Consider the following 23,240-nt stretch of genomic DNA (forward strand, 5'->3'; position numbering starts at 1 on the left):
GAGGGATAAAAGAGAAGGATGCTGGAGAAAAACATTTCAAAGCCACATTTGTACAGCCAGACTCAACTGTGACCGAAGGACAGCAAGTCAGTCCTAAGTACCAGAATGCAAATACTCAACCTTAATTACATGGGCTGATTTGGAGGATTATGAGACAGAGTTTATAAAGGAGCTTTGATTGGAAATCAAGACAATAATTCCTGATACTGCTGGGTTGTACTGTGAAATTGCCCAGTGGTTTTAGAAGAGCTATCCTTTGGTAATATTTGTGGCCTAATTAGGGGACAATCTGGATGGGACCTCTTGGGCCTTAAAAATGTGAGGGAGCCTGGGCAATGGGCTGGGTCACAGCACAGAGGGTACCAGGCAGACCTGTATCTTGCCTCAGGAACACGTCATCCACGTTTGGGAGGAGACGGGCTCTCGGTTCCACAACTGCCTGATCCAGCTGTACTGTGAGAAGGTGCAAGGTCTGATGAAGGAGTATCTCCTGTCCTTCCCTGCAGGTACCAGTTCTTAGAAAGCGGGGTGGCCCCAGGCCTTAGAGGAGAGCTGGACCTGAGGGTGTCATGGGTGGTTTAGGGAAGAAGACCTTCTCTGCAGGCCCAGGTGGGCAGGAAGTGCCTCAGAGGAGCCAGGGCAGCTAAGTGACCCCGCAGGTGAGACTCAGGGGCTGGTGCCAGGATCTGGGCACCTCTTAGCTCCCCTCGGCGTCACCCCTGGTGGTGGGGAAGGAGCACATCTGTCCGCAGAGTGACGCCTGTGCTGATAAGAGAAAGGTTTCTGTAGCAGAGTGCTTCTCTACGCAGCTTGGTTTTTTTTCTTCTTTCCTCAAGCTGATGTTTTGGGGCCATGTAGAGACCATAAGCTAAGAGAAGGCCAACTGGAAACCACCATGGAGGCCCTTTCTGATTATTGAATCCCATCCCTCTCGTCTTTCTTAATGACCCCACATTGCTGCCTGACAGCATCCTTTCATGCTGAGCGTGGTTTTCCTTAAAGGCAAAGCTCCAGTCCCTGCTGGTGAGGAAGAAGGAGATCTGGGAGAATACCGACGGAAGCTCCTTAAGTTCTTGGAAATTTCTAGCTACTATGACCCAGGCCGGCTCATCTGTGATTTTCCTTTTGATGGTGAGTGTCTGGCTTAGGTCCAGAGCCACTTTAGCAGAAGGTAATGCAAAAACGGATCTTTCCCTTTTACCAGTTCCCCAGCCCTCCAAAAGTTTGGGCCTGGGAAAAACCACATGTTTCAGGCCTGTGCTCCTGTTCTGTCCCCTCTGAAGGCTCACTTTTGTTTGAGAGGAGTCTCTTTTGGGTATGAATCACATGCTAATTTTTATTTATTTATTTATTTTTGGCTGCGTTGAGGCTTCATCGCTGCACACGGGCTTTCTCTAGTTGCGGCGAGCGGGGGCTACTCTTCGTTGCGGTGCGCAGGCTTCTCATTGCGGTGGCTTCTCTTGTTGCGGAGCACGGGCTCTAGGCGCGTGGGCTTCAGTAGTTGTGGCACGTGGGCTCAGTAGTTGTGGCTCGTGGGGCCTCGAGCGCAGGCTCAGTAGCTGTGGCACATGGGCTTAGTCGCTCCGCGGCATGTGGGATCTTCCCGGACCGGGGCTTGAACCCGTGTCCTCTGCATTGGCAAGCGGATTCTTAACCACTGTGCCACTAGGGATGCCCCACCACATGCTAACTGATGGCCAGGTTGAAAGCTGTTTCTTGCTTCAGTACATATTCTTGGCCAATTCATTGGTTAGCAGTTTTTATAATCTGGCGTAATGTCTAATTATACATCAGACAGACGTATGTCTGAAAAAAGACACACGCCTGTCTGATGTGTAAGCTCCATGAGAGCAGAGACCAGGTGTCTGTTTACCTAGCTGAAGTGCCTGGTACATTGTAGGTGCTTATTATGCACTTGGCTGATCATCAAGAGTTGTTGCCCCATTTATAAGCAATCACAAAAAAGATGGGATAAAGTACCTCCTAAAATAGCTCCCTCCCCTCTTCCCTTTTAAAAATTTTAGTAATTTTCTCCTTGAAAAAATCCCAAGTAATAAAAATATTTTTCCCCTTTTATATTTCCCCAATATCCACTCCTCTAATAGCTTAGCCCCTGGCCTTGGGCATGCCTAATGGGGATGATGGTTACTTAAGCACCTTTTTCCGCACAGGCCTCTTAGAAGAGCGTGCTCTCCTGCTGGGACGCATGGGGAAACACGAACAAGCTCTCTTCATCTATGTCCACATCCTGAAGGATACGAGAATGGCTGAAGAGTACGTTGACCCTGTCATCCCACCTCGCAAGGGTCTAAAAGAGGCCCTCCAGAGAGATGAGAGGCGTGAGAGGCTAAGAAAGCCACCCCTCCACCCTTCAGCAGGAGCGAGAATCACCTCGTGTGCTGGCTCCCGATTTTGCTGTCGTTAGGCTGCTCACGCAGGCAGCATCGATGCGCTGTCTCTAGTGGCCTTGTCTGACCACTTTCTCCCTTGCAGGTACTGCCACAAGCATTATGACCAAAATAAAGATGGCAACAAAGATGTAAGTAGTGACCCTGGCCCCAGGGAGCACGGGTGCATTGCACTGTCCCTCTTAGCATAGCTAACCCCTCTGGTTTGGCCACAGGTGACCCTGGTATGAATTGCTAAGATAAGACAGGTCATGGGTCAATGTGCTGACTGGTTTTGCACGTGCGTGTTGAGGTAGAGGCAGCGTGACCATGATCCTGGTTTGCTTGGGATGGTTCTGGCTTACATCTGTCGTCGTCCATGTGATTATTCGTAGCACCCCTGCCCCTTTACTCTCGAAAGAATCCCGACTTGTGTAATAAATTTATGTGGTCAGCCTGTTGAGAAGGAACATCTGATGGTTCAGGTAAGGTGCACATGTGTGCTCTGTCTAGATTGCACATGGATCTGTCAATGTACAAAGACGTTTTTGGTGGCCATGACTGGGGGTAGGGGTGCTACTGGAATCTAGGAGGTGGAGGCCAGAGTTGCTATTAAACAGTGCACAGCACAGACCCAGCAAAGAATTATTCGGCCCAGAATATTGAGTGCTGAGGCTGAGAAACTCTGTGGTACGGGTACCAGTAGGAGATGCAGCATCTCATCTTGGGTAATCCTCACCTACTAATACGTGGCAGGGTCTCAGCCTTCAAAGCCAAAGGAAATGAGGGATCTCTTTGAGTCGTTTTGTTAACAGTGTAATGCAAAACAAATACAAGGCATTTGATTTTTTTTCTCTCAGGGAGAACACAGTCTTTAATTTTTGACATCTTCAGTTGACTGACTTTACGAAATTTTTTAAAAGGTGAAAAATGATGGGTTTTAAATGCTCCGTGACAGCTGTTCCTATAGACCAACCCTCTTGCCTATAGGTGTGGTCACACTGGGGGTTCTGGGAGGGTTGCTGCCAGCCTGACATGCGTGGCTTGTTGTGTATGAGACAGGTGTATCTGTCCCTGCTCCGGATGTACCTGTCCCCACCCAGCGTTCACTGCCTGGGGCCAATCAAGCTGGAACTGCTGGAGCCACAAGCCAACCTCCAAGCTGCCCTGCAGGTCCTCGAGCTGCACCACGGCAAACTGGATACCACCAAGGTCAGGAGTTCTTCTCGGGGAGACGGAGGGCGCGTGTGGACAGCATGGAATGAGAAGAGGGGCCAGAGGAGGGACTGGGGTTCGAGAGCTCCGTGACGTCAGGCATTTCCTCAGTCTCACTCGTGTCCTGCCTCACCCTATTCCCTTCTCTCTTCCCGTCCCCAGGCCATCAACCTTCTGCCAGCGAACACTCAGATTAACGATATCCGCATCTTTCTGGAAAAGGTCTTGGAAGAGAATGCACAAAGGAAACGGTTCAATCAAGTGCTCAAGAACCTTCTCCATGCAGAGTTCCTGAGGGTATGAGCCTTTCAGACGTGAGGGCAGGCGGGTACTTTTCAGTGTGAGACAGTTACCGCGTTCCCTGTAGATAAAGGCAGAGCTTTATGCTTTTGAACTCTAGTTCAAGCTGATCGGTAACCAACTGGGCTTTTAAATGCAGGTGTTTCAATTAGGGGAGTCTCTGTGGGCTGGGAAGTGAGACAGCGCCGGCCCTTCCTTCTGTTCTAAATGCCTGCTGGACATTGGGACTTTTCCCCCAATCTCTCTGCTCCCAGGTCCAGGAAGAGCGGATTTTACACCAGCAGGTGAAGTGCATCATCACAGAGGAGAAGGTGTGCATGGTGTGTAAGAAGAAGATTGGGAACAGGTGAGCCTCATCCACAGCTATGCATTGTCGGCTCTGATGTGGGTCACACTCAGGATGGACTTAAATGTCCCTATGCCCCTTAACCAAAGAGGGAAGTGCAGCTGCAGATTATCCGGGCCGCTTTTAGTTCTTGAGCCTCCAGAGGGCAGGCCACGTTGTCTGACGGGGGTGTGGAGGGGGTTTGAGAATTTAAAGGCCTGAAATGTATGGCATGGAGCTCTTGACTCCTTGCCCATAAAGCCCTTCCCCTCTGGCAGCTAAACATTGTGATGTAGCCAGGGGGTGTGTGAGAGCTGTATGTGGGCAGGAAGTCCTTATCTTTTAAGGATACACCTCTGAAGGAAGAAAAAGGTCTTTCAACCTGCTGCCTCTTGACTTGAGTAAAATCCTGTGGGCTGGGCATATACTCCAGTCAGTCCCCTTTCCTTCAAAGAGGAATGATTTGTCCTTTTTCTTTTATGGCTGGAAGAATCCTTTTCTTTAGAAAGACTCGCTGTCCTTTGTTAAAATTAGCCCAAGGGACTTCCCTGGTGGCGCAGTGGATAAGACTCCGCACTCCCAGTGCAGGGGGTCCGGGTTTGATCCCTGGTCAGGGAACTAGAGCCCACATGCATGCTGCTACTAAGAGTTCACATGCCACAACTAAGGAGCCCACCTGCTGCAACTAAGACCTGGTGCAACCAAATAAATAAACAAATATTAAAAAAAAAAAAAATAGCCCCAAACTTGTTCTGATGAGCAGTCGGCTCTCAGCCGCTGCTGAGCCAGGCTGGGGTACTGCCCCATCTGCCTGTGCTTGCACACTGATGACAGTAGAAATAGCCCCATGCGCTCAAATGGCATGGACCTCATCCTCTGTTCGGATATTTGCTAGAGATGGCGGCTACGTAAATCCAGAGATGCCAGGCTGTTCTTTGTGGTTAGGGTGGGCGGCTTCTGGAATGGCACGCGGTAAGGTGCCTTTTCCAGTAAGAGGTGGTCTTCTCTTAGAGGCAGTCCTCACTCCCAGGTCATTGTCCTTCCCTGCAGTGCATTTGCAAGATACCCCAATGGGGTGGTCGTGCACTATTTCTGCTCCAAAGAGGTCAACCCGGCTGACACCTGAGCCCAGCAAGCCGAAGACTGAGCAGCGGACAGCTCGGCTAGCCCAGAGGCTGGGAGAGCCCCGGCCTGGGGAATCGGGGGCTGCTGCCACCACCAGGAGTCTCCGCATTTGGACACTACTGGCTACCTTGTGCCGTGGAACATCTCTGAACCAATGAGACTTGTGTTCTGGCGTTGCCAGACTTTTAATAGAAAAAACAATTAGTTACACCTTATATACCGTTATGTTGCAGGCAATTCCGGAGAATTTTATACCTGCTTGGACAGGAGGAGACGGGGAAGGGCACCATCCTGTCTTTGCATTCTAATCACCCGAATGAGGAAACTGTCTCAAGTGTTTGCAACCCTGGGGTTGTTTATTCCAAGTTTTCTATTAAGATACATGCAGGACTTCACAGGAGCCCTCAGCTCGGCTGCCTGAAGTCCTGGAGTACCAGAGCTCCTCTGGCTGCAAAGGCCAAATGGCCCGTCCTCTAGGTAATGCTGGTCACTTTATAGTCACTGACCCTGTGTCCCCGCACCAGTCTCCCCACTCGGATCTTTATTTTTCAGTCTCCTTCACTTTCTACTTATTTTCTTCCTTTATCTCACCCCCCCCACTTCTCCACCCAGACTTTCTCTCCTATTTTCCTGACACCGGGAATAACTAGTATTTTAAACAAGGTAAAATGAGAAGCAAGAGGAAGTCCCAGATTCTAGGAATACATTGCTCGATTGTCAGGTGTGTTGTAAATAGATCCTCCCTGGACTGTATGCACTATGCCTGGAAGCTTAGGAGAGCCTCATTCTCGGTCCCTCGGGCCGAGTGTGACGGCTGCTCTAAGGGTGGGCTGCCCTGGGTATGTGACCGCTTGGCAGGTGTCCGCAGAGGCCCCTGCTCCTGGTTCATCCACCAGCCACCCAGGGCAGGTTGGTTTAGGCTTTCTGAGCAGCGTGCTTTGTGCTCTTCCCAGCCAGTGTCATCTGCTTACCTTACACCTTGGCCTGGCCATTGTTCTCCAGCTTTGTTTTGCAGGGGTTGGAGGATGGCTCTGGGTTATGGTAGGTAGGTGGATCTCTGCTGCACTCAGAGAACGATCAGATCAGGAACTGACACTGACGTGATGTAGGGTGTGCTTGTGAGGTGCTCGGGGACAGCCGAGAGTCGGCCGAGCTGCTGGCAGCAGGAGTTTGTGACATAACTCCCCTCCAGATCCGCTGAGCACTTGTTTGTGTTCGGGGGAGACCCTGCCTCCCACGGGGCTCTAGAGCCCACAGGAGGGGTGCCTAGCACTGCAGGCTGAGGACACAGGGACAGCGGCCCTGCGTCCTGTCATCCTGGGGATTTTGTAGATGCACCGTCTTGTTACCCAGTGTTGCTAACAGTAATGAGGGTATGTGCCAGCACCCGATACTGACACTGTTCTAGTGGCCTGTCCTTGACATGAGATCCTTCCTAAACCCCAGCACCATGCTATCTGGGGCCTGTGCTGTAGCCTGACTTGCTGGTGTAGATGAGGGTCCTCCTAGGCATGCTCTCTGCGGAGGGTCTGAAGGGACGGAGTGAGGGCCGTCAGCATCGCTCACAGAGGCAGCCGAGCAGCGCTTCACAAGATCCCTGTCCCACTGGCCACGCCCCCGCTAAGATGCAGTGCTTCCCCAGGGCCCTGTTTGCAGCGGCTTGGACTGAGCTTCCACTGGGAGCAGCCGCAGAAACTGGCCCCGCCCCGCGCACCCTGCCTTCCCCACCTGCGGTGTGTGTATCTCCCTACCTGTGTGGCACACGTGTTTGAAGCAGTAGAATGAAGAATGTGTGTTTCCTTCCCTTCTGGAATACATAAACGACCCAGTTTTCCTGAACTCCATTCTCCTTCCCTGGACTCTCTGCCCTCCGTGGAGGTGTGGAGAAGGCTGGAGATGAAAGCTCTGTAGTGAGGATGACGAAGATCTCTCATAATAAACATCATGAAGTACGAAACCAAGCCTGTCTGGGTCTCTTTTTCCCCCTTTCCTGTGGGATTTGGTGAAAATAACAATGAGACATTAATAATCGAGAAGACTAATCCAATTAGTGACTGAGAAAAAAAGTATAACACTGCTGTCTTGATGTGTGCCGTCCAGTACAGCTAGCGTGTAGCTGATGTTGACAGCACAGATACAGAACATTTCCAGCATCACAAAGTGCTAGTAGACACTGCAACTCTAGCTGATCCAAACTAGTTGCCCTTCGCTTCACATATTAGGGCCTTGTGCCTCTTCCTCTTCCTGCAGCTCATAATGACTGAGACAGGCAGGAAAGATGTTGACTTGGTGGGATTAAGGGACCTAGCGATGTTTGAGAAGTGGAGAAGTGTTGGTCCACTTTGGCCAGCTCCAAAAAGGCAATCTGGTCCTTCTGTGTCCCTCTCCGGAGCCATCTCTGGCTATCCTGAGTTTTCCCTGGGGATGAAAAAACGTCTGGGACTAAGAGGTATGACTTTCTTGAGGCATGGGTCCGATGACTTCAGGAGAGACTGTGGTACAGCCCAGAAAGCACTCTACTCAGTCAGGGGTCCTGGACGCCAGGCCTGGCTCTGCCCCCAGCTAGCTCCGTGCCCCTCTCTCAGAATCCCCTGCTGTGGCTCCATGGGCCTCCACATTGTGCATACAGGTCACTAAGAGGCTGGAACTTAGGCACTTCTGAGACCTCAGCACAGGTCTTGGCCTCATGCTCCAAATTAAGCAAAAACAGGTCCTCCCCCTTGGGACCTTGCCAACAGCAGTTCTGGGAATTTCTGGTCTGAACTTGCTTGCAGAGTTCATTTCAGAGTTGAATCACCTTATTTTGGAATGTCATCATTTCAGTCTCCCAACTTGGGCACTGGGGAGGAGAGTGGAGATGATTGGGTCTTGGTTGAGGAAAACAAATGTATCTCCCAACAGCTCACTGCCCTAGAGATCCTTTCTTCCAGAAACTTTGCCTGTCTTGGCCACCTAGGTGGCTGCGGTCTGCAGAAGAGGGAGCATTACACACCACCTTGCAGCCTAAGATCAGGATGGTCAAAGGGGACCCTCTAAAGCCTTTATCTCTAGTAGCTTAAGGACAGGCAGGCCGGTTTTTACCTGCCCTTATCGATACCACCTGACCATATCCCTACTTCTGTTCCTGGACCATCCAGGTATTTCCACGGATTCAGGAAGGGGTCCTGGTTAGAAGCCACCGCGGGGAATCACGAGTCTGAATTTCTTCAGGATACAGTTGGGCCCTCCTCACCTTTGGACCAGGGCCTAGCGCAGTGTCTGGCACACACCAGCCTCTCAGTGTTTGGGGAACAAATGAGAGAGGCCCTGAGGGATTAGAAACACCTTTGAGTCCAGATGAAACACTGTGGGGAATCAGAGATTTCCATGTTTCTGCTTAAGAGCTGTGGGGGAGGTGGGACTTGAAAGGTGTTAGTTTGAGTCTCTTCTGATAGCTGGGGGAACCTAGGCCCCTGATGCAGCACTTCCTGGCTCTGCTGTTCCCTGGACCACCTGTGTCTGCGTCATCTAAAAGGCTTGATGGAAGTACGAACACCTGGGTTCTAGCCACACCCTATAAATCAAATCGTCTGGGGAGTAAGGCGCGGGCATCTATTTTCCATAAGCAGCGCCATGATAACCAGGGTCCAGGTTTGGGAACCAGAGTGCCAGTTCCTCATCCTCTTTGAGAGGGTCTAAAGTCCCTCCTGCTAGAGGACACTGGGCTCCAGTCACTTCCTGGAGCTCGTCAAACCCCACCTCCAGCCTCAGCTGTGACTCCTCAGCAGAGCAGCCTGCTCCACCCTCCCCACTCCAGCTACCTGTCAGACCGGAGCCAGCAGCCAGTGTAGCCAGAGGAGCGCAGGCAGGGCTTCCTGCCGGGAGCCAGGCTGCCCGGCCATGCTCTGGGCGCTCTGGCCCAGATGGCTGACAGGCAAGGAGCTGCCCCTCATGGGTGCGGTGTTGCTGCAGAAGAGACAGAAGAGGGAACCTCAGTGGAGGCGGTGGTGGGTAAAGTACCTGATCTCCCCTGGGGGGGTGTGGACAGGAGGAGTCCTGGGCGCACAGGGCCCTGTGGAGACTGGGGCCAGCCCTGGGAATGCATTTTGATCTGGGCCAGGACTGATTTGCTCCAGATTACCTGGTAGAGCTTAGAGAGCTTGGCCAAATAATAATAATCTTGAAGTTAATCACCCCCGGTTAGGAAATGGAAGCCATGTGACACTTGCAGCTGATGGGCTTTAGCCCGGTAAGCCCTAGCCTGGCTATAGAATGGGGTTTGGGGGTTGAGGGAGTGGGGGGAATGAGGCACTCGCTGAAATCTGGAGGAGATAGTCTCATTCCCAGGAGGCTGCAGTCTACTGTTATCTCTCCTGAGCCCAAGCTGCTGTCTCCTTAGTGACTCATCCGACCAGTACCAGCTGGGTGACTCTTGGTTTCCCTTTACCTGCCCGCACCCTCTTGGGCCATCTTCTAGCCTTTGTCAGGAGCTAGTGGGTGGGGTCCATCACAGTTTTCTCTTTTGATACTTAATCTTCTTAAGCACATCACTCCAGCTCTCGCTTTGACTCTCAAGCTACAGCCCCAGCACTGTAGTCAGGGGGGCTGCATGTTCACGGAGCATAATAAACATAAGTAGTGAAAATGGCTCCACGTATTAGGCACTCATGCCAGGCAGTTTGTGCGACTGCTCATTTAAAACTCGCTACAACCCTGTGAGATTGTCATCATAACCCCCACTTTAGAGACAGAGAAACTAAAGCACAGGGAAATCAAGTCTCAAGGCCATTTAGCTAGTCCGCAGTGCAGCTTAGATTTGATCCCAGCCTGACTGATTCCAAGGTCAGGTTCATCACCAACACACTCAGCTCCCAGCGCTTGCTCTGTCGAGGCCTCCTGGGTCCCTGGCACAGTGACGTCAGTGACCCGGGGCCAGGCTGCCACTCTGCGATGGGACAAGGGAAGCCCTGGGTGGGCACCATGGCAGGGAGGTCAGGCCTCACACCCGGCTTCCTGGAGCTGAGTCCCCGGAGTTCTGTCCTTTCAGCGGGAGACCCACCCATACTATGACCTCCAGGTGAAGGTGCTGAGGGCCAGAAATATCCGGGGCGCAGACCTGTGTGAGTGACCCCCAATTTCATGCTTTCTCCCTTCCTCTCCCTGGGGCCTCCCCAGAGCTCAACAGGGGCTGGCCTGAAGCGTGCATGTGTGTTTAGAGGGGAGCGGATGGAGGGCTCTCTGGTGAGGGAGCCCGGGCCACAGCCCGGGGCAGGTTGCGGGAGCTGGAGGGGAAGGCAGTGTGCAGACCACCACCTCCTCCCTGAGGCTGGCTCGTGGAGGTTGCCAGCCTGGGTGAGCGTGTGAGGCCTGCTGCTGCCACAAGTTACCGTCTCTCTCTAGGGGTTTCCCCGCCAGTGCTCACACTGGGCGGGACCTTGTTTACTGAATCAGACCCTTTCTGGGAATGACTCAGTGCTCTGCACTGTGGCACGACCTTTTGAATTGGCTGCAGCAGGATCTCCATTCAGTTGAATGGGAGGTGTAACTGGTGGAGACGGAGTCAAGGACATGGGCTCTCCCGCATCTCTCCCCGCCCCACCCTGCTATGCGGGCAGCCTCCTCTGCCCCTTCCCATCCAGCCCCAGTCTCCTCCAGGCAACCTTTCCAGCCATAAGAGCTAGAGGCTGAGGAACCCTCCCCATCCCACCTACAGTGTCCAAAGCAGACTGCTACGTGCAGCTGTGGCTGCACACAGCGTCCCCCAGCCCGGCCCAGACAAGGGTGGTAGCCAACTGCCGTGACCCCGAATGGAACGAAACCTTCCACTACCGGGTCCACGGCGCCGTGAAGGTGAGGGTCAGCGAGGGGCTGGGGCTGCGGAGGGAGAGGGCTCCTCCCAGGTGCCTGCCCTCCGCCCTGCCTCAGGCCCCCTTGCCTCCTGCCCTGCCCCCAGAATGTCCTGGAGCTCACCCTCTACGACAAGGACGTCCTGGACAGTGACCAGCTCTCCCTGCTGCTGTTTGACCTGAGGAGCCTCAAGCCCCACCAACCGTGCAGACACACCTTCCCACTCAGCCACCAGGTGAGCGGTTCCACCTGCGCCAGCAACAAGCCCAGTACCGGGAGAAGAGGCCCTGGCACAGGGGGCTCCCGATCAGCACAGGCCCAACCTCCAAGACAGACTCTCCTCCACCCTGCAGCAATGACCCCACAAATCTTTCCCACAAGCACTCCTTCCCTGAGGGAAGCCAACACGTGGGCTCCTTGAAGGCAGGGGCTTTGTGTGTCTCGGTCACTGCTGAATCCTCAGTGTCTAGAACAGCACCTGTCCACAGCCTTGAACAGATGGAGCTCCCAGTGGCGATGTCGCTACCCTGTCCTGTGCTCACGAGCAGCCACAGCATCAGTCTGGCCTTCTAGTCGCTGGAGCTGAGTAGAACCGGGGGTGGGAGGGGAAGGTCCTGAGGCTCTGGGACCTCTGAAAACTGGCGCTCCCTTGCTCCCTCCATGTAGGATTCGCAAGAGCTGCAGGTGGAATTTCTTTTGGAGGACAGGTGAGTCCAGGTGGAGCCTGTACCCTCCCATTTACTCTGAGACCCACCCAAAGCTCCCAGCTGTCAGTCACCAGGTCCTGCGTTGGCCTGGCCTGAGAGGGGATGTCCTGACCTTGATGCCCACCCCTACCCACAAACCTGCTGTGCTCCCCAGGCTCTTCCAGCTGCTTTGGTTACATTATTATAGTAATAGCCATCTTGAGGGATTCAGGCATCCCATGAGCCCCTCATCCTTTGTAGCCAGGTGCTGGCGTCTGAAGTCATCACCAATGGGGTCCTGGTGGTGAGTAGGGGTGGCCAGCTTGGGGCTGCCCAGGGCTGGGGGACGGGGGATTGGGGAGTCCACAACTGAGCCCATCATGCCCACTTGCATGAAGGACACTCAACCCTTCCTCAGAGGGGAGATGTGCTGGGGAGGCACCTCCAGGGACAAAGGGGCACCTTGCCTCCCACCTGATGGAATAGCCCAGAAGCCAGGCTTTCCACCTATGCACAGCACACTGCTCACCTGGCTTCTGAGTCTGCCAAGGAGCCACCGTCAGGGCCCCTCATCTCCTCCCCCTTTCCCACCAGGGACCACTTCCTCTGAGTCCTGGGTGGGGGGGGGCGCTGTGACAGAAGACCCCTGCTCGTACGGCACAGGCCCTGGGAAGGATGTTAGCTTGACCCTGCCCCAGATACACTTCCCTCCCTCCATCCTGGTTCAGGCCCTGTGCAGGGCCCTGTGGACTGTCTGGCTCCCACAGGCCTCTGCTTTCCTCAGGCTCAGCCCTGTCTGAGAATCCAGGGCACCCTCAGGGGAGATGGGACAGCCCCACATCAAGAGTATGGTGAGTCTGGTCAGGGGCCTCGGGTCTTGCCTTCTCTCCTGGGGGATTGGGGACTGCTGGTTTCAAGAAGATGGGTCTGGGGCAGAAAGTTCTTAATTTTTCACTGCTGAAAGCTGACCAAGGATGACATGGATTGCCTCCAGAAGCAGTAAATTTCCGTCCCTGGAAGTATTCAAGCACAGAGGCTGTATCGGTTCAACTACTGCTGTACAAAAGACACCCACAAAATCTCAGTGGCAGACACATCTGGTGGTCAGCTGGGGCATGGCTGATCTAGGCTGGGCTTGGTGGAGTGACCTGGCTCTGCTCCCATGTCCCTCATCCACCTCCTGTGGCCAGCGGACAAGCCTGGGCATGTTCTTAAGACACTGGCAGAGGTACAAGAGCGCATGGCCGGATGAGCAAGTGCTTTTCGAGCCTTTGGTCACATCACAGCCCTCACTAACATTTTGTTAACCAAAACAAGCACAAGGCTGACTCTAAGTTGGAGGGCAAGGAATATAGCCAGGCTCTTTAGTGAGAGAAACCAAGGCCGCATGGCAAACAGTGAGAACTCCAGAAGTGAAGAACTGGGGCCATGGCAGTCTGCCACAGGGGACAGCCACTCGGGAGGGGTGCCAGCTTTGGGAGGGGAGCGGAGGCTGCATGACAGCTAAGGTCCTCTCCGACACTGGGAGTCTGAGCCTACGGGCTGAGTCGTGCCCAGGTAACATGGCGCACTTACTATGAGCCAGGCACTGGTCTAAGCGTTTTGCAGTGTTTTATCTTTTAATCCTCATAACAACCTCGTAACGTAGGTACAGTCATTATCCTCCTTTAATTCATGAGACTGAGGCTCAAAGAAGAAACTTTGTTAAGGTCACACAGCCAGTAAGTGGTAGAGCCAGGCCCAGGCCCAGGTCTGTGACACCCGGGGCCCATCTGCTCTCCCCACCACAGCTTCTGTTGTTTCTGACTGTGAACAGCCCTTATCAGTCTCAGTCTGTAAACCGTGCTATGAGAGAAGGATCACTTTCCTTATTTTCTCTAATTCCCTCCCACCCCTGGTCATGTCAAGTCCCCAAGTCTCATTTAGTGCTAAGGAGGGCATGTAGGGGCAGGGATTCCATTTGGACATCGGTTCCTGAGGCGTTAGGGGCTCTTTCGTGGGTCTGTCTGGGGTCCCCTCTTCCTGGGTGTCATGTGTAGCCATTTCTCTCTGGGGTCTTGCCTGCTCTCCAGAAAGCTACAGGAACAGGGTGGGCCCCGCTGCTCCTGGGCCCACAGGCCTCCCTCTGCCTCCCACCAGCTGGCCTCACAAGGCCGGGGCTGGCTCTCCTCCGCTTCCCCAAGCCTACCCTCTCTGTGCCACAAACCCACTTCTTCCTTTTACATCCCCTGCAAACCCTCTATGTTCTCCCAAGGACTTATGCTTTGGAAACAACGTGCAGCCTGTTTGCTTTCTCTCTGGCCACAAACCTCCCCCAAGGCAATGAGCACGGGGCTTGAATGGAGCAAGAGAGGGGGAACTACCAGTTGAAAACTGGTAATAAATGTAATGATTAATATATGATCATTATAATATGGTAATTATAGAATTATATTTTATATACTTAATATAATAATCTCAAAATCCTCAGCCCCATAAGCTCCGGACAGGGGCCCTTCCCTGAGCACTGTGTGCGCCGCCCCCATCCCAGGCTCCCAGCTCTGACCAGAGCAGGTTATAGGACCCCAAATGTCCTTCATGATGTCTGTAGGGCCCATTGCCAGAGAGTGGGCAGGGCGATGAGCTGGCACTTCCAAGGGGAAGGAAAGGAGAGTTGCGGCTCGGCGTGCTACCGTCACGGGCCACGCACCCCCCACTCTCACCCCCTCACCTGGCACTCACCTAGGCCCTCTGTTCCCAGGCTCCAGGCAGATTCGGCTGGCAGTGCCCGGGGCCTACGAGAAGCCCCAGCTCTTGCCCCTGCAGCTTCCCCTGGAGGCAGGCCTCCCAGCCACCTTCACCTTCCACGTAAACCCAGTGCTCAGTTCCAGGCTGGAGGTGGAGCTGGGAGAGAAGCTCACGGTCCTGCAGGTGAGTGACGGAGCCTGGGAAGGCGCAGACGACAGAATCCATCCAGCCTGGACGAGGCCCCTTTTCCTGGGTGTTTTCTTCTCTGCAGAGCGGCCCAAGTGCTGAGCTGGAGGTCCAGACCAGCAAGCTGGGCGAGGCGGGCATCCTGCTCTCCTCTCTGGCCCTAGGTCGGGAGCAGCAGCAGGTCGTGGCCCTGGGCGAGGTAAGGCTCCGTCTGGGTGCCTGAGGGGCCCCTGCCTGCTCTGTGACCCCCACAAAAGGTCTGGGGGAGGGGGTCAAATCAGGCCAGCCATGGTGTCCACACCTGGGCCAGAATTACCAGAGCAACCGGGGCTGCAAATGCGAGTCCCTCTCAGTGCGCTCAGGGATGGGCTGTTGTCTCTTCCAGGGCCAGGAGGTGGCTATGAGTGTGAAGGCAGAAGTGAGGTGAGCGGTGTGGACTCTTCTGCCTATGGCTCAGTGGGCGTTGGGGGTGACTGGGTCCTGTGGCATCTTTCTGGGAGGTTCCACAGAATGTGCATCTGTCTGCTCCCGTGAAAATGGGTTTGGCCGGAGGCTCTCCACTGAACAGTCACCCAATACCCCACCCCCACCCCCTCTGAGGCAGCTCTGGGGACCTGGACCTGCGTCTTGGCTTCAACCTCTGTGACGGGGAACAGGAGTTTCTGGATAAGAGGAAGCACGTCGTGTCCAAGGCCCTACAGCAGGTGCTGGGATTGAGCCAGGCTCCCGACAGTAACCAGGTGTGGAATGGAGGAGCCAGACACCAGAGTTGCTGGGACCAAATCCAACCTCTTCCTTGAGAGGACTGTGTGTCTAAGAGGTGACAGGAAGTGTTGAGGAAGTGCGGGGACCAGAGGAAGAAGGGGGCAGGCCCATTTGCCTGAGCTGATGGGCACAGTTGGGCGAGTCATGTGACCCCATATGAACGAGGGCTGAAGGGCCCCAGCCAAGGGAGGTGTATTAGTCTGCTCAGGCTGCCATAACAGAATGCCACAGACTGGGTGGCTCAAACAACAGACATTTATTTTCTCACGTGGAGGCTGGAAGTTCAAGATCAAGGTGCCGTCAGGGTCGTTATCTGACAAGGCCTCTTTCTGACTCGTAGACGGCCACCTTCTTGCTGTGTCCTCACACAGCCTTTCCTCTGTGCACGTGCAGGGGTTTGTGGGAATCTCTCTCTCTCTTCCTCTTCTTACAAGGACACCAGTCCTATGGGATTAAGGCCCCACCCTTATGACCTCACATAACCTATATTACCTCCGTATAGACTCTTTCTCCAAAGAGAGTCACATGGGGGCTTCCACATATGAATTTGGGGAGGACACAATTCAGTCCATAACAGGACAAAGGGATTTGGAAGTGGAGGCAGGAGGAAAGGCAGTGCTGAGGGGGAGACCTGTGGTAAATCAGGAACAGGCTGGTGGCTTCCTTCTGGCTGCAGATGTCCAAGGAGACATAGCCTGTGCCCAGTGCTGACAAGCTGAGCAAGCCTACCGCTCATCTGGTAATGCCTGCTCTGTGCCCCATTTCCGCTCTGTGGGTGGAGGGTAGAGAGGGCACAGACCTGCCTTCAGGGAGCTCTGTCTCCTCCAGAGCTCTGGAGGGACAGTGACCTTGCGGGGCAATGGCCAGGGAGCATTTTTTTCAAGACGGGAAGAAAGGAAGGACAGGGAAAGGAACCGGAAGTCTGGGGTGGAATGAACCAAACCTTTGTAGAAAAGCTGAGCAGCCCAAAAGCTTCTAGTCTGATCCCACCAGGAACCTCTGATCCTGAAGAGACATCTGGGGACCTCCCGTGTCTGGGGCAGGTCAGGCTGCCTGCTGGTCTTTGTCACTTCAGTTCTGTGGTTCTCATCTGGGAGCAATCTCATCCCCCCACCCACCTAGGGGACATTTGTCACTGTCTAGAGACATTGCCGCAGCTAGGGGAGGGGAGAGGGATGCTACCGGCATCTGCCTGGTGAAGGTCAGGAATGCTGCCAAACATCCTATAACACACAGGACAGTTCCTCACAATAAAGAATTATCTGGTCCAAAATTACCAACAGTGCCAAGGTTGAGAAACCCTGCTTTAGGTGTTTTGAGTGAATCCAATATACCTCCCAAGTACATACTTTCCTGATATAATGTTAAGAGCCATCTCTGAGGTTATACTGCTTCAGTCTGACAGCCTATTACTTACTGATGGTATGATTGTGGGCACATTATCTAACTTCATGTGCCTCAGTTTCCTCACCTGTAAAGTGGGGATGCCATTGGGTTTCTTTGAAGACTGAAAGAGATGATACAAGTTGGGCTGTTAGACCAATAGCTGATATGCTAAGCAATAATATATGGACAATAGTGGGGTAGAAGTTATCATGATTACTATCGTGCCCAGGTGCCTGTGGTGGCTGTGCTGGGTTCGGGAGGTGGAACCCGAGCCATGTCTTCCCTCTATGGCAGCCTGGCCGGGCTACAGGAGCTCGGCGTCCTGGACACCGTGACCTATCTGAGCGGAGTCTCTGGGTCCACCTGGTAAGTGAGGTAGGGGCAGGGCAAAAAAAAAAAGGAGAGCCCTGAAGAGGCAGAGGTATGACCTGGTGATCTGGTGGGGAGGGGCGGGGATCCAAAGGGGTCAGGAAGGGCAGTAAGGGACTGAGTCCCCAGGGCCCTCTGAGTGGGTGGTGCAGGCCAGTGGGTACAAGGGATGGGGGAGGAGGGGTGACTCAGAGACACCTGTATCCCTCTCTCCCCTTACTGTGCTCCCACGCTCCTAATTCCCTCCATGCCCAGGTGCATCTCCACACTCTACAAGGACCCAGCCTGGTCCCAGGTGGCCTTGAAGGGCCCTATTGAGCGCGCCCAGGCGCGGGTCTGCAGCAGTAAGATGGGGGCAATGTCCATGGAACGCCTGCAGTACTATGCCCAGGAACTGGGGATCCGGGAAAGCAGTGGCCACAGCGCTTCCCTCATCGACCTCTGGGGGCTTCTTATTGAATATTTCCTATACCAGGAGGTAAGAGAAGAGCAGGTAATAGATGAACATGGCTCCTGTCCACCCTGCCCCACCAGCACTTAGTTCTGCCTTACCCATTAGGCTAAGATCTGAGATCTGCAAAGCTATCCTTTAAGTCTGAGCTCCCTGGGGGCAAGGGGTGGGATCTCTGGGTGGGCTGACACACTTCATCTCACTTTCCCTGGGAGGGAGAGGCTGGTCTGCTGTTCTCAGGTCTGTCTGCATATTAGAATCACCTGTACAGCTTTCCAAAAACACCATGCCTAGGTCTCACTTCCAGAGATACTGGTTTTGGTTGGTGAGGGGTCGAGCCCTAGTACAAGTGTGCTTTGAAAGGGTCCCAAATGGTTTCAACCTCCTGCTGAGGCAGAATGCCACTCCAGCCCGACGGCCAAGCAGACATGATTCTCGCCACCTGGTGGCTTCTCCTAGAACTGCAGGCCCAGCATGCATCGGGAGATGAGACTAGAGCTGAGCGAGGTTCTCAGCCCTGGGGCCCTGCGGGGCCTGGCCCACTGGTGTGTGGCTATCTGTTATGAATGTGATGTCTAAGAAAAGAATACATGTTTTCTAGTGATTTACTTTTTCAAAGAAAGTAGATTGGATTTTCAGTTATTCCTTTTTTTTTTTTTTGTGGGACGCGGGCCTCTCATTGTTGTGGCCTCTCCCGTTGCGGAGCACAGGCTCCGGACGCACAGGCCCAGCGGCCCTGGCTCACGGGTCCAGCCGCTCCGCAGCATGTGGGATCCTCCCGGGCCGGGGCACGAACCCACGTCCCCTGCATCGGCAGGCGGACTCCCAACCACCGCGCCACCAGGGAAGCCCCAGTTATTCTTTTAAAAATGTCACTTGACTCCCTTGGGTTCTGATAGGCTTTCTTGAATGGGAGGGAAGGGGGTCCAAAGCCCCTGGAATTGCACGAACCCCATGTGGCCTCACCTCTGCTGCAGCCCAAAGCCTGTCCCTTAGAGAGTTGTCTCTAGAGCCCTGGCCTTAGCAACCAAAGTCTCGTGGGCACACCACACCTGCAGGGTGCGGAGCCTCAGGCCAGGGGGGTGGGGAAAGGGAACTCCCTAAAGGCCAAGTGGCCTCCCTTCTTTCCTGACCAGGAAAATCCTGCCAAGCTGTCTGACCAGCAGGAGGCGGTCAGCCAGGGCCAGAACCCTTACCCCATCTACGCCAGTGTCAACGTCCGCAACAACATCAGTGGGGAAGACTTTGCAGGTGCCCGGGTGTGGGGACCTAGGAAGCTGGTGGGAGCAATGGTCAGTGTGAGGATGTAGAGACCAGGGCTGTCAGGGCACAGGTGGGAGCCTTGGAGCACAGTGGGCTTGCTGCCTCCTGCTCTTGACGAGGCAAAGATACCTGCTAAGTCACAAGGGCTCAGGGGAAGCATGGGGTTCTGGTGGGAAGCCCCTGGTGACATTCCCTTCTCTTTGCACCCCCAGAGTGGTGCGAGTTCACCCCCTATGAGGTCGGCTTACCCAAGTATGGCGCTTATGTTCCCACTGAGCTCTTTAGCTCAGAGTTCTTCATGGGGCGATTGCTGCAGCTCCGCCCCGAGCCCCGGATTTGCTACCTGCAGGGTGAGTCTAGGCCAGAGGCCTGGGGACAAGGGGACAGGGCAGGCGCCAGGCCCTGAGTTGGTGATGCCGGTGGAGGACTTGTGAGGGCCGGGGACTTTGCCTTTCTCCTTAGGTATATGGGGCAGCGCGTTTGCAGCCAGCCTGGATGAGATCTTCCTGAAGATCGCCGGCTTGGACCTCGGCTTCCTACAGAGGTACAGAGACAGTGTAAACATCACAGGTGAGGGCAGAGAGCCTGCTCCCCCAAACCTCCCCTCCCCCCTGCCAGCCCCTGCAATACCTCTTTCCAACAGCGGGGCCCTGGCAGAAGCATGAGGAATGTGGGAGGAGGCAGTGAAGGACTTGGATGTCCTATTCGGTTCAGAGAAATATTGAGAAAATGACTTCTCGCTTAGGGTCTCTGGATGCCCAGAGGTCTACAGAGAGGCTAAGGGGTGGGGAACCCATGTCAGAAAACCTAGTGGGAGTTGTGAGTGCTCCGTGATAAACCTGTACCTTTAATTCTCCGCTTGGGCTCCCATTAGATCAACTCAGCCCAGGGCCACTGGGTATCTGGTTGACACTCTGTCCCCGCTTCAGCCCCTGCTGCGTAGAACACCTTTCCCACTTTTCTTCCCTGGATAACTTTTGCTCAGTTCTTAAAGTTCAGCTCAGACATCATTTTGTCAGGGGACGTCTCTGTTCCAGTCCATCCCTCCAGGCTGATCGAGGGTCTGACCACCAAGTTTCCCTAGAACCGTAGGCACATCCCATGTTGTCCTTACCTCGGGACACTGTCACCATTTATTACCTCTTTAGATTCTCCCCTAAATAGGCCGTGAGCCCTGGAGGGCCAGGGTCAGGCCCTGTTCACCTCTGCATCTCCGTGCCCAGCACAGTGGCCACCACAGCACGTGGTAACTGTTCAGTGGGTGTTTAATGGGTGAAATTCTGATTGGAAGTTGCATATGCAACTTTAAGGGTAGGTGATGTTGTTTAATACATGCAATGTCAACTTTCAACTTTTTTAATACGTGCATGTCAACTTTCAAAACGTGGGGAACATGAAAGAAAAAGTCATTTAAAAGGGGTTCGGGGAAGCAGTGGTCAGAGACCCGGGAGGCAGGGTGGGGAAGGAGGAGAGACGTGTGGAGGAGACAGAGGGCCTCCCCTGAGATGTGAGGACTGCTGGACAAAGGAGGGCTTCTCACGGTATTTCACCATCCCACCCACCCCTAGACGACCACCAGAAGCTCCAGCTGCATGACCCAGCGAGGCTGCGAACCAGGCTCTTCACCCCGCAAGGGCCCTTCTCCCAGGCTGTGCTGGACATATTCACCTACCGCTTCACCTCAGCCCAGAACTCGAACTTCACCCAGGGCCTCTGCCTGCACAAGGACTATGTGTCTGGCAGGGAGTTTTTGGCCTGGAAAGGTGGGTGCTGCTCTGGGCGGGGTCCCGCCTGTTGCCTGTGCCTCTGGCTCCCTGGGGCCAGTGCTACCTTTTGACCTGGGGGCTGGGCGGGGGGGGCTCCTGCTGCCCAGGGGCTAGTGGGGGAAGGACTGTGATGACTGTGCTGAAAGGCAGGCCGGGGGCTGCAGTGGGAGACCCCGTGGCTGTAGGAAGAGGAGAAGTCTCAACAGTGGGGCGTTCCCAGTGCGAAGAGAAGAGGACTGCTGCAAAGAGCAAGCATTTGTCTTTGTGCAGATTCGCACCCGGACGCCTTCCCCAACCAGCTCACTCCCATGCGGGACTGTCTGTACCTGGTGGATGGAGGCTTTGCCATCAACTCTCCGTTCCCGCTGAGCCTGCAGCCGCAGAGAACCATGGACCTCATTCTGTCCTTCGACTACTCCCTGGATGCCCCTTTTGAGGTACGGTGCAGGGTGGGGGGTCCTTGCTAAGGCAGCCTGGCTGGGTGTTGGGGCATTGCCCTTCGAGAAGGGCCTGGGCAGGCACCTTGCAAACACCGCTAGCAGCATTGGTCTCCCCAGCTGGAAGGGGAGGACTGCTGAGGTGATGGAGGAGAGTGGGGTTCAGGAGAGGAGGCCAGAGGGAGTCCTCAGGAGCCTTTATCCCGGTGAAGAGAAGACCCCTGTTCTGGACCCTGCTGTTCCTGATAGGATTCCTTGCTCCTATCTGGGCCTGGGTTCAGGTTTGCTGTCCCTTTGTTGCTATGGTAACAACAGAGCCATCAGGGTCCCTCCAGGGAGTCTCTATCAGTGGCTCCCTCGAGGCTTGTGGGGTGATGCACAGGTTGCACGCCCAGATGCGGGTTCTCTTCTTGCTGCCTGTAGTCACTCAGCTGCTGGGAGACAGGGCTGGCGTTGAAGCCTGGGCCAGCGTGAGGCCAGGGCACCTCAGGCAGGGCCGAAAGCTCACAGGGCTGGGTGTCTGCCCAGGTCTTACAGATGACAGGGAAGTACTGCCTGGACCGAGGCATCTCCTTCCCCAGCACTGAGGTGCCCCCTGAGGACTTGAAGGAGCCCCGTGAATGCTACCTGTTTGCCAAGCCCGAGGACCTGCGCTCACCCATCGTGCTGCACTTCCCCCTGGTCAACCGTACCTTCCGCACACACCTGGCCCCGGGTGAGGGGAAGGTCTAGGTCTGGCCCATGGAGCCCTGGGGTGGTGATGGGGTGCTGGACCCAGGACAGTGTACCTCCTGGAGGCCCCGAGCTGGCCACTGCTTCCTGGACTCGGCATGCACACTGGCCCGGCTCCTCCTGGTGGGCGAGAGAGCTGAGATGTGGCCCCAAGCAGAGCCCACAGACCAGCCAGATGCTCTGGGGAAGGGGGGTTTCTGGACTGGCAGCTCCTAGCCACAGAGTGCCCTAGCCCAGACTCTCTCCCCGTCCCACTGCAGGTGTGGAACGACAAACGGATGAGGAGAAAGCCTGTGGGGACTTTGTCATCAATGGGCCAGACACCCCTTATGGCATGATGAACTTCACCTACGAGCCCCAGGAGTTTGAGCGGCTGGTGGCCCTGAGTCGATACAACGTTCTGAACAACGTGGAGACTGTGCGGCAGGCCCTCCGGCTGGCTCTGGGCCAGCGACAGGCTGGGGACAGGGCTGGAGGCTGACCCGGGCTGGAGTCGGGGGACTGGGACAGAGGAGGGACTGTGGGCTCCGGACCAGGGCTTGGTAGAGGGAGGGGTGGTGGACCCTGTGGGATGATATCCCCTCCTGGCTGGGCTCCAGCTGGTGGGTCCCCCTGCTAATTACTCATCTTCGCTCTTTAAACTTGGGTCACATTCTCTTATCAGGGGTACAGCTGCCACCTCGTGCAAATAGTCTCACCCTTCCCAGAAGCTAAATGGGTGTTTCTAGAGGGCGTATCCATTTATCAGGGGCGGAGCGAACGTGAACCTGCGTGTGTGTTCGTGTTCCTAGTGGGGTCCTGTCAGCTGCCAGGGATGGGCAGAGGTAGAGGAAGCCTGGCTGGGAACTCAGAGGCCCAGGTTCCTGCCTTTTCCACAGATGTACCCCACCTATCTGGGGGATCTGTTTCTCTCTCTGGGGGATCTGTTTCTCTCTCTGGAGGATCTGTTTATCATTTCTTCTGACCCACCCGGGACCTTCCAAATACCTGGAGCCTCTCCAGCATGGGCAGATTTTAGGTGTGTGGAAAGGAGATCCACCCTGACTGGGCTTAGTGTGGAGGTCTTCAGGCCCTCTCCCTCTGGCTAGGGCCTCTGTGGCCTCTTCTCACCCACACCCCACCCAGCGCTGAGCCACCTGGGGCCCTTCACTGGCCCGGCTGCCATACTCTACTCACTCGACACTCTGCCAGGAGTGCTGTCTTTGACTACAGCCCCTCCCTCAATCTCTCTCTCTCTCTCTCTCTCTCTCTCTCTCTCTCTCTCTCTCTCTCACACACACACACACACACACAC

At 54.8% G+C, this 23,240-nt stretch overlaps 2 protein-coding genes across 4 annotated transcripts in view; both read left to right on the top strand.

The window, feature by feature from the left end:
* VPS39 (VPS39 subunit of HOPS complex) overlaps positions 1 to 7,313 on the top strand; it is a 44,757-nt gene extending 37,444 nt beyond the window's left edge. For both annotated transcript variants that reach the window (XM_024732465.1, XM_024732466.1), the window contains 8 exons: positions 389 to 506; positions 1,003 to 1,131; positions 2,172 to 2,274; positions 2,494 to 2,539; positions 3,450 to 3,599; positions 3,765 to 3,899; positions 4,157 to 4,248; positions 5,278 to 7,313. In XM_024732465.1, the coding sequence (XP_024588233.1) occupies positions 389 to 506; positions 1,003 to 1,131; positions 2,172 to 2,274; positions 2,494 to 2,539; positions 3,450 to 3,599; positions 3,765 to 3,899; positions 4,157 to 4,248; positions 5,278 to 5,353 (849 nt within the window). In that variant the 3' untranslated portion in view covers positions 5,354 to 7,313. The remainder of the gene's footprint in view (positions 1 to 388; positions 507 to 1,002; positions 1,132 to 2,171; positions 2,275 to 2,493; positions 2,540 to 3,449; positions 3,600 to 3,764; positions 3,900 to 4,156; positions 4,249 to 5,277) is intronic.
* A 1,866-nt stretch (positions 7,314 to 9,179) lies between these two features.
* On the top strand, positions 9,180 to 23,153 carry PLA2G4F (phospholipase A2 group IVF). 2 transcript variants are annotated; one of them, XM_024732634.1, is made up of 20 exons: positions 9,180 to 9,342; positions 10,379 to 10,451; positions 11,045 to 11,181; positions 11,285 to 11,413; positions 11,845 to 11,885; positions 12,126 to 12,168; positions 12,649 to 12,715; positions 14,605 to 14,774; positions 14,863 to 14,976; positions 15,163 to 15,200; positions 15,382 to 15,517; positions 17,158 to 17,294; positions 17,553 to 17,775; positions 18,885 to 18,999; positions 19,224 to 19,361; positions 19,474 to 19,581; positions 20,580 to 20,774; positions 21,048 to 21,214; positions 21,743 to 21,929; positions 22,207 to 23,153. In XM_024732634.1, exons 1-20 carry the CDS (start codon positions 9,232 to 9,234, stop codon positions 22,425 to 22,427), a joined length of 2,550 nt encoding a protein of 849 aa, XP_024588402.1. In that variant the 5' UTR covers positions 9,180 to 9,231; the 3' UTR covers positions 22,428 to 23,153. The 2 variants fall into 2 exon arrangements, with proteins under 2 accessions (XP_024588402.1, XP_024588403.1); XM_024732635.1 differs by having other exon boundaries at positions 9,180 to 9,338.
* Positions 23,154 to 23,240: the final 87 nt, after the last annotated feature.

This window comes from Neophocaena asiaeorientalis, unplaced genomic scaffold, assembly GCF_003031525.2.
Source record: "Neophocaena asiaeorientalis asiaeorientalis breed wild unplaced genomic scaffold, Neophocaena_asiaeorientalis_V1.1 scaffold119, whole genome shotgun sequence".
Taxonomy (NCBI): domain Eukaryota; kingdom Metazoa; phylum Chordata; class Mammalia; order Artiodactyla; family Phocoenidae; genus Neophocaena; species Neophocaena asiaeorientalis.

What these genes read in the sequence shown, in the direction of transcription:
- PLA2G4F (XM_024732634.1), top strand. Translation starts at nt 9,232, where the DNA reads ATGCTCTGGGCGCTCTGGCCCAGATGGCTGACAGGCAAGGAGCTGCCC. An exon ending in GAATTTCTTTTGGAGGACAG is followed by an intron (nt 11,886 to 12,125) that starts GTGAGTCCAGGT and finishes CATCCTTTGTAG; the next exon opens with CCAGGTGCTGGCGTCTGAAG. An exon ending in AGGTCGTGGCCCTGGGCGAG is followed by an intron (nt 14,977 to 15,162) that starts GTAAGGCTCCGT and finishes TGTCTCTTCCAG; the next exon opens with GGCCAGGAGGTGGCTATGAG.